Source organism: Rhinoraja longicauda, chromosome 7 (genome assembly GCF_053455715.1).
Source record: "Rhinoraja longicauda isolate Sanriku21f chromosome 7, sRhiLon1.1, whole genome shotgun sequence".
NCBI lineage: Eukaryota > Metazoa > Chordata > Chondrichthyes > Rajiformes > Arhynchobatidae > Rhinoraja > Rhinoraja longicauda.
This window is the reverse complement of record NC_135959.1, coordinates 2,657,983-2,669,214: the sequence shown is the minus strand read 5'-3', so window position 1 is coordinate 2,669,214 and position 11,232 is coordinate 2,657,983. Positions and strand designations below refer to the sequence as shown.

The window sequence follows — 11,232 nt, the reverse complement described above, 5'->3', positions numbered from 1 at the left end:
ATGTTAAATTTTACTTTATGTGGCTGTGTGTCTTGTTGCTTTTCACTTAGTGTGGCTGCATGGCAACTCAAATTTCACTGGACCTTAATAGGTACATGTGACAATAAATTGATCTTGAAATCTGAAAGATGATGGTAGGTTAATGATGATGGTACCTTATAGTAGGTTAATTGGCTTCTGTTTGTTGTAAAGTGTGCCTGACGTGCAGGACAGTGCTGGTGTGTGGAGTGATCGATGGTCAATAGACAATAGGTGCAGGAGGAGGCCATTCGGCCCTTCGAGCCAGCACCGCCATTCAATGTGATCATGGCTGATCATTCTCAATCAGTACCCCGTTCCTGCCTTCTCCCCGTACCCCCTGACTCCGCTATCCTTAAGAGCTCTATCTAGCTCTCTCTTGAATGCATTCAGAGAATTGGCCTCCACTGCCTTCTGAGGCAGAGAATTCCACAAATTCACAACTCTCTGACTGAAAAGTTTTTCCTCATCTCAGTTCTAAATGGCCTGCCCCTTATCCTTAAACTGTGGCCCCTGGTTCTGGACTCCCCCAACATCGGGAACATGTTTCCTGCCTCTAACGTGTCCAACCCCTTAATGATCTTCTACGTTTCGATAAGATCTCCTCTCCCGTCCCCCGTGCTGCGTCTCTAAAGTGAAGCAAGCCCCGTACCTTATAGTAGTGGTCCAGGAGGATCCGTACCACTCCCTCCACACTCTCTGCTTCCACGGGCTTCTTTGCAAACTGCAGCAGGTACTGCAGCGCCTCGGTGGAGTTTGTGGACTTGCACAGGTCAATGTGCAGTGCCGCGGACTTGCTGGGTTTCGCCAGGCGGAGTTTCTTGGCCGGAATCTCATCGTGCGGCTGTTGCTGTGATGGAGACGGAGGAAAAATGAATGAAAATGAATTGGGCTTGTATTCACTGGAGGAGTTTAGAAGGATGAGAGGGGACCTGCGTAGGTTCACCAGGTTAATCCCCGGGATGGCGGGACTGTCACACGAGGAAAGATTGGAAAGGCTGAGCTTGTGTTCACTGGAGTTTAGAAGGATGAGAGGGGATCTTATAGAGACGTGTAAAATTATAAAAGGACTGGACAAGCTCGATGCAGGAAAAATGTTCCCAGTGTTGGGGGAGTCCAGAACCAGGGACCACACAGTCTAAGAATAAAGGGGAGGCCATTTAAAACTGAGGTGAGAAGGAACTTGTGGACTGCCACAGAGGGCAGTGGAGGTTAATTCACTGGATGAATTTAAAAGAGAGTTAGATAGAGCTCTAGGGGCTAGTGGAATCAAGGGATATGGGGAGAAGGCAGGCACAGGGTACTGATTGTGGACGATCAGCCATGATCACAATGAATGGTGGTGCTGGCTCGAAGGGCCAAATAGCCTCCTCCTGCACCTATGTTCCATTTTTCTTTGAAAATTAGTCCAGCAATCGATAACATTGGCTTAGTCTTCCTTCAGGAATTAATCTCAATCAAAATGGATGGGATAGGTTTAGAGGGATACGGGCCAAATGCAATCAGATGGAACTGGTGCAGATGGGCATGTCGGCCGGCATGGGCACGATGGGCCGAAGGGCGTGTTTCCACGCTGTATGACTCTATAAATGATTGCATGTTGTCTTTTACCGAGTAGATGAATCAAGAACCAGATGACATAGGTTTATGGGGAGAGGGGAAAGATTTATCGCAAGCCCGAGGGCAGCTTTCTTTGTTTACTCAGGGCAGTGGATATATGGAACCAGCTGCCTGAGGAGGTAGTTGAGGCAGGGACAATAACAACATTTAAAGGACACTTGGACAGGCACATGGATAGGAAAGATTTAGATTAATAAAGGTCTAATGCAGGCAAATGGATCTAGCTTGGAGTCATAGAGTGATACTGTATGGAAACAGGCCCTTCCGCCCAAAATGTCCCAGCTACACTAGTCCCACCTGCCCGCGTTTGGTCCATATCCCTCCAAACCTGTCCTTTCAATGTACCTGTTTAACTGTTTCTTAAACGATGGGATAGTCCCAGCCTCAACTACCTCCTCTGGCAGCTTGTTCCATACACCCACCACCCTCTGTGTGAAAAAGTTACCTCTCGGATTCCTGTTAAATCTTTTCCCCCTCAGCTTGAACCTATGTTCTCTGGTCCTCGATTCCCCTACTCTGGGCAAGAGACTGTGCATCTACCCGATCAATTCCACTCATGATTTTATACACCTCTATAAGATCTCCCCTCATCTTCCTGTGCTCCAAGGAATAGAGTCCCAGCCTGCTCAACCTAGATGAGACATCTTAGTCGACATGAATGATTTGGGTCGAAGGGCCTGTTTCCATGCTATATCACTCTCTGATATTTACCACAACTCTTGCAAAGTCTCCAGAAATACCACAGAAAGTACACTCTTGGGATGCAACAAAAGTCAAGGGTGTTTAATTGTCACATATACCACCATCAGAACAATGAATTCTTACTTGCAGCAGCATAACTGGCCTCTGCTCATAGATAACATAGAACACACAACATTTCAAGAAATTTTAGTTTTTAGTTTTTTTTAGTTTAGAGATACAGCACGGAAACAGGCCCTTTCGGCCCACCGGGTCTGCGCCGACCAGCGATCCCCGCACACTAACACTATCCTAAACCCACTAGGGACAATGTTTACATTTACACCAAGCCAATTAACCTACAAACCTGCACGTCTTTGGAATGTGGGAGGAAACCGAAGATCTCGGAGAAAACCCACGCAGGTTACGGGGAGAACGTGCAAACTCTGTACAGACAGCGCCCGTAGTCGGGATGGAACCCGGGTCTCCGGCGCTGCATTCGCTGTAAGGCGGCAACTCTACCGCCACCGTGACCGCCCAAATATTAGTGCATAAGCCTAAATTCGTTAATGCAACTCAAGACAGTACATGGTTCATAGTTTCGTTGTTGGGAAAAAGCTATCCTTGAATGACTTGGATGAAGGGATTAAAAGTACCATTAGCAAATTTGCAGATGATACAAAGCTGGGTGGCAGTGTGAACTGTGAGGAAGATGCTATGAGGTTGCAGGGTGACTTGGACAGGTTGTGTGAGTGGGCGGATGCATGGCAGATGCAGTTTAATGTGGATAAGTGTGAGGTTATCCACTTTGGTGGTAAGAATAGGAAGGCAGAGTATTATCTGAATGGTGTCAAGTTACGAAAAGGGGACGTACAACGAGATCTGGGTGTCCTAGTGCATCAGTCACTGAAAGGAAGCATGCAGGTACAGCAGGCAGTGAAGAAAGCCAATGGAATGTTGGCCTTCATAACAAGAGGAGTTGAGTATAGGAGCAAAGAGGTCCTTCTGCAGTTGTACAGGGCCCTAGTGAGACCGCACCTGGAGTACTGTGTGCAGTTTTGGTCTCCAAATTTGAGGAAGGATATTCTTGCAATTGAGGGCGTGCAGCGTAGGTTTACTAGGTTAATTCCCGGAATGGCGGGACTGTCATATGTTGAAAGACTGGAGCGACTAGGCTTGTATACACTGGAATTTAGAAGGATGAGAGGAGATCTTATCGAAACGTATAAGATTATTAAGGAGTTGGACATGTTAGAGGCAGGAAACATGTTCCCAATGTTGGGGGAGTCCAGAACAAGGGGCCAAAGTTTAAGAATAAGGGGTAGGCCATTTAGAACTGAGATGAGGAAAAACTTTTTCAGTCAGAAAGTTGTGAATCTGTGGAATTCTCTGCCTCAGAAGGCAGTGGAGGCCAATTCTCTGAATGCATTCAAGAGAGAGCTAGATAGAGCTCTTAAGGATAGCGGAGTCAGGGGGTATGGTGAGAAGGCAGGAACGGGGTACTGATTGAGAATGATCAGCCATGATCACACTGAATGGCGGTGCTGGCTCGAAGGGCCGAATGGCCTCCTCCTGCACCTATTGTCTATTGAACCTGGTGGTCACAGTTTTCAGGCTGCTAAACATTCTTCCCGATGACAGGAGTGAACTGAGACCGTGGCCAGGGTGGTGTGGGACTCTGATGATGCTGGCTGCCTTTTTGAAGCAGTGCCATCACGGGTACTGACTTGCCCTCCACCAAAGGCATCTGTAGGAGGCACTGCCTCAAAAAGTACATGGATAAAACAGGTGTGGAGGGATATGGTCCAAACGCAGGCAGGTGGGACTGGTGTAGCCTGGACATTCTGGCCGGTGTGGACAAGTGGTCAAAAAGGCTTTTGGCTCCTTGGCCTTCAACAGTCAGAGTATTGAGTAAAGGAGTTGGAAGGTCACGTTGCAGTTGTATAAGACGTTGGTGAGACCGCATTTAGAATATTATGTTCAGTTCTGGGCACCATATTATAGGAAAGATATTGTCAAGCTTGAAAGGGTTCAGAAAAGATTAACGAGGATGTTGCCAGGACTAGAGGGTGTGAGCTACAGGGAGAGGTTGAGCAGGCTGGGTCTCTATTCCATGGAGCGCAGGAGGATGAGGGGAGATCCTATGTTGTTGTTGTTCGTCCTTCGGGTTGGAAGATGACCATGACTACACTTTCAGTTGGAGGATTGGTGAATGTGGGTCCGGAAGTGACCGGTGAGGCCAATCCGGGCCCGGAAGGCACGCCCCACACGTAGGACACAAGTGGATGGGTGCTGCAGTGGAAGTAGCCCGGGCCTTGCACGCGGTGCGTTTCCTCTGGGCCTCTGCAGTGCGTCTGTTCTCTGCTGCACGGGCTCCTGTGGTCAGCTTGCTACGCCAGGTTGGACGGTCCAGAGCAAGAGACTCCCAAGTGCTGAGGTTGATGTCCAAGTCTTTGAGGGACACTTTGAGGCAGTCCTTAAACCGTTTCTTCTGTCCTCCTACTGAGTGCTTGCCCTGACACAGTTCTCCGTACAGAAGCTGTTTTGGCAGTCGACTCTCGGGCGTTCTGACGACATGGCCTGCCCATCTGGCTTGGGCTTTCCGCAGGAGGGTGTGGACGCTGGGGATTCCGGCCCGCTCCAAGGCCTCTGTGTCGGGGGAATATTGTCCTGCCACCTGATGTGAAGGAGTCTGCGTAGGCCGCTCAAGTGAAAGTGGTTGAGCTGTTTGGCATGTCTGCTGTAGACAGACAGTCAGGTCTCACTGGCATAGCGAAGAGTCCATGGGTGGCTTTAGGCCTCAGGCCTCCAGCTTGGGTCGGTTCAGTTCCCAGACCAGAGACTTTACACCAGCTCTATGGGGAGCGTCCAAGAGACAGCCTTAGGGTGACAGGAGTCCGGGCCTGTGGGGTGGGGGGGGGGGGCGGGGGGCGATGATTCAGGGGCAGCTTTAGGGCCTCAGGACTCTGGGCCTGTTGGATTTAGGCCTTAGAGGCCGGGCTGGGCCCGACCCTGGGGTCCGAGGCCTTTGGGCCCCAGGGGTCCCGCATTGTGGCCCCCGGCCTTGAATGGGTTCAGGCCTCAGGGTCTCAGGCATGGTGTGGGGGGGAATCAGAGGCCTCAGGCCTCAGGCATGGTGTGGGGGGGGAATCAGAGGCCTCAGGCCTCAGGCTCCGAGGGCCGCCTCTAGGCCGCGGCCCCACGTCCAGGCCGCTCGCTGGGGTGGGAGGCGGCTGTCCCGTCTCTAGGCCTGGAGCTAGAGACAGTGCGGTGCACCCCCCCCCCCCCCACCACCCCGGGCTAGGGCCCCCAACCTGCACCGCCCTGCCCGGCGCGGGGCCTAGTGGCGGGGTCTGAAGCCTGGGGCTGGAGTAGCTCTGTACCCGGGTCGCGGACCCACCGCTCTGGTAAATTCCCCGGGTGCGGGGCCTAATGCCGGACTCGCAGCCTGGGTCTGGCGTAGCGCAGTACCCGGGGTCCCGGGCCTAGCGCCGGGCTGAAGCCTTGGGCTGGAGTAGCGCGGTTCCCCGGGGTGCCCGGGTGCGGGGCCTAGTGCGGGGCTGAAGCCTCGGGCTAGAGTAGCGCGGTTCCCCGGGTGCGGGGCCTAGCGCGGGGCTGAAGCCTCGGGCTAGAGTAGCGCGCTTCCCCGGGTCCCGGGCCTAGTGCCGGGCTGAAGCCTGGGCCTGGAGTAGCGCGGTTCCCCGGGGTTCCCGGGTGCGGGGCCTAGTGCCGGGCTGAAGCCTGGGCCTGGAGTAGTGCCGTACCCCGGGTCGCGGACCCACCTGCACCACTCTGGTGAACTCCTCGTACACCCGCTTCTTCAGGTGCGCCGCCATCACTGGGCGCCGGGAACGACCCGCCCCGCAGCGCCACCACGCCGCCGGATGGCCACAGCACACCCCACCTTCTCCACACTACAGTCACACAGTGTGTGGAAACAGGTCCTTCGGCCCACCTTCTCCATACTACAGTCACACAGTGTGTGGGAACAGGTCCTTCGGCCCACCTTCTCCATACTAGAGCCGCACAGTGTGTGTGTGTGGGAAACAGGCCCTTCGGCCCACCTTCTCCATACTAGAGCCGCACAGTGTGTGTGTGTGTGTGTGGGAAACAGGCCCTTCGGCCCACCTTCTCCATACTAGACAGTCACAGTACAATAATAATAATAATAATAATAATGCATTTTATTTATATAGCGCTTTTCATATACTCAAAGACGCTTTACAGAGATTTAGAGAACATAGGGAAATGAATAAATAGATAAATAAGTAAATAAATAAATGGACAGAGAAAGGAGACAGAAGGTGAGGTGACCTTCAGTGGTTGAAGGCAGTACTGAACAGGTGAGACTTCAGCGATGTTTTGAATGTGGTGAGTGTGGAGGAGTCTCTAACGGTTTGGGGTAGTGAGTTCCATAGGGTGGGAGCAGCGATGGAGAAAGCCCTGTCCCCCCAGGATCTGAGTTTAGTCCGGACGTGAGGGGATAGGAGATTGGCAGCGGCAGAGCGGAGGGTGCAGGTGGGAGTGTGCCTGTGGAGGAGGTCGGTCAGGTAGGATGGGGCCAGGTTATGGACGGCTTTGTAGGTTATGAGGAGGGTTTTGTACTGGATTCTCTGGGGGATGGGGAGCCAGTGGAGTTTATAAAGGACGGGGGTGATATGGTCACGGATCGAGGTGTGTGTGAGTAGACGGGCAGCAGAGTTTTGAATGTATTGAAGTTTATTGATGATTTTTGAGGGTGGGCCATAGAGGAGGCTGTTGCAGTAGTCCAGACGGGAGGTGATGAAGGCGTGGATGAGGGTTTCTGCAGCTGTGGAGGAGAGGGATGGACGGAGACGGGCAATGTTTTTGAGGTGGAAGAAGGCTGTCTTTGTGATGTGTTTGATGTGTTTGTCGAAGGAGAGGGTTTGATCAAGGATGATTCCAAGATTCCGGATGTGAGGTGAGGTGGATACTGGGAGACCATCAATGTTGAGGATGAAGTTTTGGGTGGATTTGGTGAGCATTTTTGGACCAATGATGATGATTTCAGATTTGTTGCAATTGAGTTTGAGGAAGTTTGATTGAAGCCAAGATTTTATTTCAGCAATGCAGTTTGTCAGTGTAGAGTGTGTGGTGGAGGAGATTGACTTGGTGGAGATGAGGAGCTGGATATCATCGGCGAAGCAGTGGAAGTTGAGACCATGACGGCGGATTAATTGACCAAGGGGGAACAGGTAGAGGATGAAGAGGAGGGGGCCAAGGACTGAGCCTTGGGGGGCACCTTGGGGGAGGGGAGCGGTGGGGGATTTACAGTTGTTAATGGAGATGAACTGGTGTCTGTCAGAGAGGTAAGATTTGTGTAAGAGGTAAGACACTAGAGTCACACAGTGTGTGGGGAAACAGGCCTTTCGGCCCACCTTCTCCATACTAGAGTCACACAGTGTGTGTGGAAACAGGCCCTTCAGCCCACCTTCTCCATACTAGAGTCGCACAGTGTGTGTGTGTGTGTGTGGGACACAGGCCCTTCGGCCCACCTTCTCCATACTACAGTCACACAGTGTGTGGGAACAGGTCCTTCGGCCCACGTTCTCCATACTGGAGTCACACAGTGTGTGGGAAACAGGCCCTTCGGCCCACCTTCTCCATACTAGAGTCGCACAGTGTGTGTGTGTGGGAAACAGGCCCTTCGGCCCACCTTCTCCATACTAGAGTCACAGTACAATACAATACAATACAATATATCTTTATTGTCATTGTACAGGGTACAACGAGATTGGGAATGCGCCTTCCATACGATGCAATAAATGAATTAGCTAATCAGTATAAATTTAGACAACCCAGTGAAACAAAATTAGAAATAGTTTTTAAACAGAATAAAGTGCAAATAGATCTGTGCCGGATCACTGTGCGATGTGACCATCCGGCTCAGCAGGACCGGTTCATAGCAGCTATGGCCCTGGGGATGAAGCTGTTCCTGAGTCTGGAGGTGCGGACGTAGAAGGCCTTGTAGCGTCTGCTCGAAGGTAGAATTTCGAACAGACTATTGCAGGGGTGTGAGGAGTCTTTGTGAATGCTGATGGCTTTCCTGAGGCATCGTGTGTTGTAGATGCCCTCCAAGGCTGGTAGCTGTGTTGTGATGGTCCTCTGAGCTCCATGGACTACCCGCTGAAGAGCTCTCCTCTCTGCCTCCGTGCAGCTGAGATACCACACAGGGATGCCATGCGTTAGGAAATGTGTGTGTGTGGAACAGTGTGTGTGGAAACAGTCCCTTCGGCCCAACTTGCCCACACCGGCCAACAATGTCCCAGCTACACTAGTCCCTCCTGCCTGCGCTTGGTCCATATCCCTCCAAACCTGTCTCTTTCTTTCTGTTTCTGTTTTCTGCTGCACAACTGCCAACTGCTGGGCTATCTCGTGCAGGTTTCGCTCGCGTGGGTACAGGTTGCAAAAAAGGTCATTTAGATTCTTATTTGGGCAAGTGTGGTGAGATGATCCTATCCATGTACCTGTCTAACTGTTTCTTAAACGATGGGATAGTCCCTGCCTCAACTACCTCCTCTGGCAGCTCGTTCCATACGCCCGCCACCCTCTGTGTGAAAAGGTTACCCCTCGGATTCCTATTAAATCTTTTCCCCTTCACCTTAAACCTATGTCCTCAAATCTGGTTCTCGATTCTCCGACTCTTGGCTTATAGTCTCTGCACATCGACCCGATCTATTGCTCCCTTTCACACCTTTCAATTCCTCCCCAAACTGCCACCGTAGGGCGGTCACGGTGGCGCAGCGGTAGAGTTGCTGCCTTACAGCGAATGCAGCGCCGGAGTCCCTGGTTCCATCCCGACTACGGGCGCTGCCTGTGCGGAGTTTGCACGTTCTCCCCGTGACCTGCGTGGGTTTCCCCCGAGATTTTCGGTTTCCTCCCGCACTCCAAAGACGTGCGGGTTTGTAGGTTAATTGTCTTGGTGTAATATTAAATTGTCCCCCAGTGTGTGTAGGATAGTGTTAGCGTGCGGGGATCGCTGGTCAGTGTGGACTCGGTGGGCCGAAGGGCCTGTTTCTGTGCTGTATCTCTAAACTAAGCTAAACTAAACCAGCACTGTCAAGTCAAGTCAATTTTATTTGTCACACACACATACAAGATGTGCAGTGAAATGAAAGTGGCAACGCCTGCGGATTGTGCTAAACTACAAAACATAATAGAAATTTGTTTATTTTTAACACAAAAAATAAATTAATACAGTAAATTAAATGAGTCCCTGGTGATATGAGAGTTAACAGTCCTAATGGCCTGTGGGAAGAAACTCCGTCTCATCCTCTCTGTTTTCACAGCGTGACAGCGGAGGCGTTTGCCTGACCGTAGCGGCTGGAACAGTCCGTTGCTGGGGTGGCAGGGGTCCCCCATAATGTTGCTGGCTCTGGATCTGCACCTCCTAATGTATAGGTCCTGCAGGGGGGGCGAGTGTAGTTCCCATAGTGCGTTCAGCCGATGTCTTACACACATTAGGGACAGTTTTTACCAAACCAATTAACCTACAAACCCGCCCATCTTCTTTGGAGTGTGGGAGGAAACCAGAGCACCCGGAGAAAACCCACGCAGGTCACGGGGAGAACGTACAAACTCCTCCCGGACAGCGCCTGCGCTCAGGATCGAACCCGGGTCTCTGGGGCTGCGAGGCAGCAGCTCTACCCGCTGCGCCAGCGTGCCGCTCCTGAGGCAGCACCTGATGTAGATGCCTTCAATGGTGGGGGTCCTTGCTGATTTGGTACCACCTTGGTGGATGCTGCCTGACCCGCTGAGTTACTCCAGCCCCGTGTGTCTCCGATTCTAAATCTTTCAGGAAATCTGACTGATGGCCGGCATGGTGAATTCCTTTCCCCTTTCATCTTGCCTTCTCTCTATCCAAAGCCATTCTGAGAAGTAAAATCCGGTTTATCTTGTTAGAGTGCCAAGGAATGAGTGTTATGTAGGACACGCAAGAAACTCACAGTCAGAGGCAACACAGCCAATCAAGAAGGGTCTCGACCCGAAACGTCACCCATTCCTTCTCTCCAGGGACGCCACTGAGTCACTCCAGCTCTTTTTGTGTCTACCTTCGGTTTAAGTCAGCATCTGCCGTTCCTTCCTGCACTGAGTACACCTTGATGCGTGTTCATTCCAGAGCTGCCAAAGGCATTGCTCTCAGCGTCGGTGGAATGTGCGACCTGTGGGTCAGCAGCAGGTATAGCAGGTGCACGTGGGCAAGGGCGAGTCAGACCGGCGTCGCTCTGAGTCAGTACGGCAAGTTAGGAAAAGGGGACGTACCACAAGATTTCTCCGGGCGCTCCGGTTTCCTCCCGCACTCCAATATCGTGCAGGTTTGTAGGTTAATTGGCTTCAGCGAAGAAAAACAGTCCCTAGTACGTCTGGCGACCTTGTCGAGGCAGCGTGAGGTGCATATGGAGTCAGTGGAATGGAGGATGGTCGACATTTTTTAATGAAGAGGGAGACTGGTCCGTGATTGTGCTGCTGGCCTTGCCGAGGCAGCGTGAGGTGAGGTATTTATGCACTCAGAGCGATGTGGGTCTGACTTGCTTTCTTCCCATGGACCTGCTAACTAGGGGTTGCCAACTGTCCCGTATTAGCCGGGACATCCCGTATTTTGGGCTAAAGTGGTTTGTCCCGTATTAGGCCGGGACGATGTTGTAGGCCCGGACACTGTAGGCCCGGACAGCGTTGTAGGCCCGGACACTGTAGGCCCCGACACTGTAGGCCCGGACAGCGCTGTAGGCCCGGACACTGTAGGCCCGGACACTGTAGGCCCGGACACTGTAGGCCCGGACAGCGCTGTAGGCCCGGACACTGTAGGCCCGGACAGCGTTGTAGGCCCGGACACTGTAGGCCCGGACACTGTAGGCCCCGACACTGTAGGCCCCGACACTGTAGGTCCGGACACTG

General features: G+C 52.2%; 1 protein-coding gene across 1 annotated transcript in view; it reads right to left on the bottom strand.

Moving 5' to 3' along the window:
- The window catches only part of ints4 (integrator complex subunit 4), a 46,874-nt gene extending 40,691 nt beyond the window's left edge, over positions 1 to 6,183 (bottom strand). The window contains exons 1-2 of the mRNA XM_078402919.1: positions 6,099 to 6,183; positions 607 to 868 (exon numbers count right to left, since the gene is read on the bottom strand). Coding sequence (XP_078259045.1) covers positions 607 to 868; positions 6,099 to 6,152 — 316 coding nt within the window. The 5' untranslated portion in view covers positions 6,153 to 6,183. The remainder of the gene's footprint in view (positions 1 to 606; positions 869 to 6,098) is intronic.
- Between the last annotated feature and the right edge of the window lie 5,049 nt (positions 6,184 to 11,232).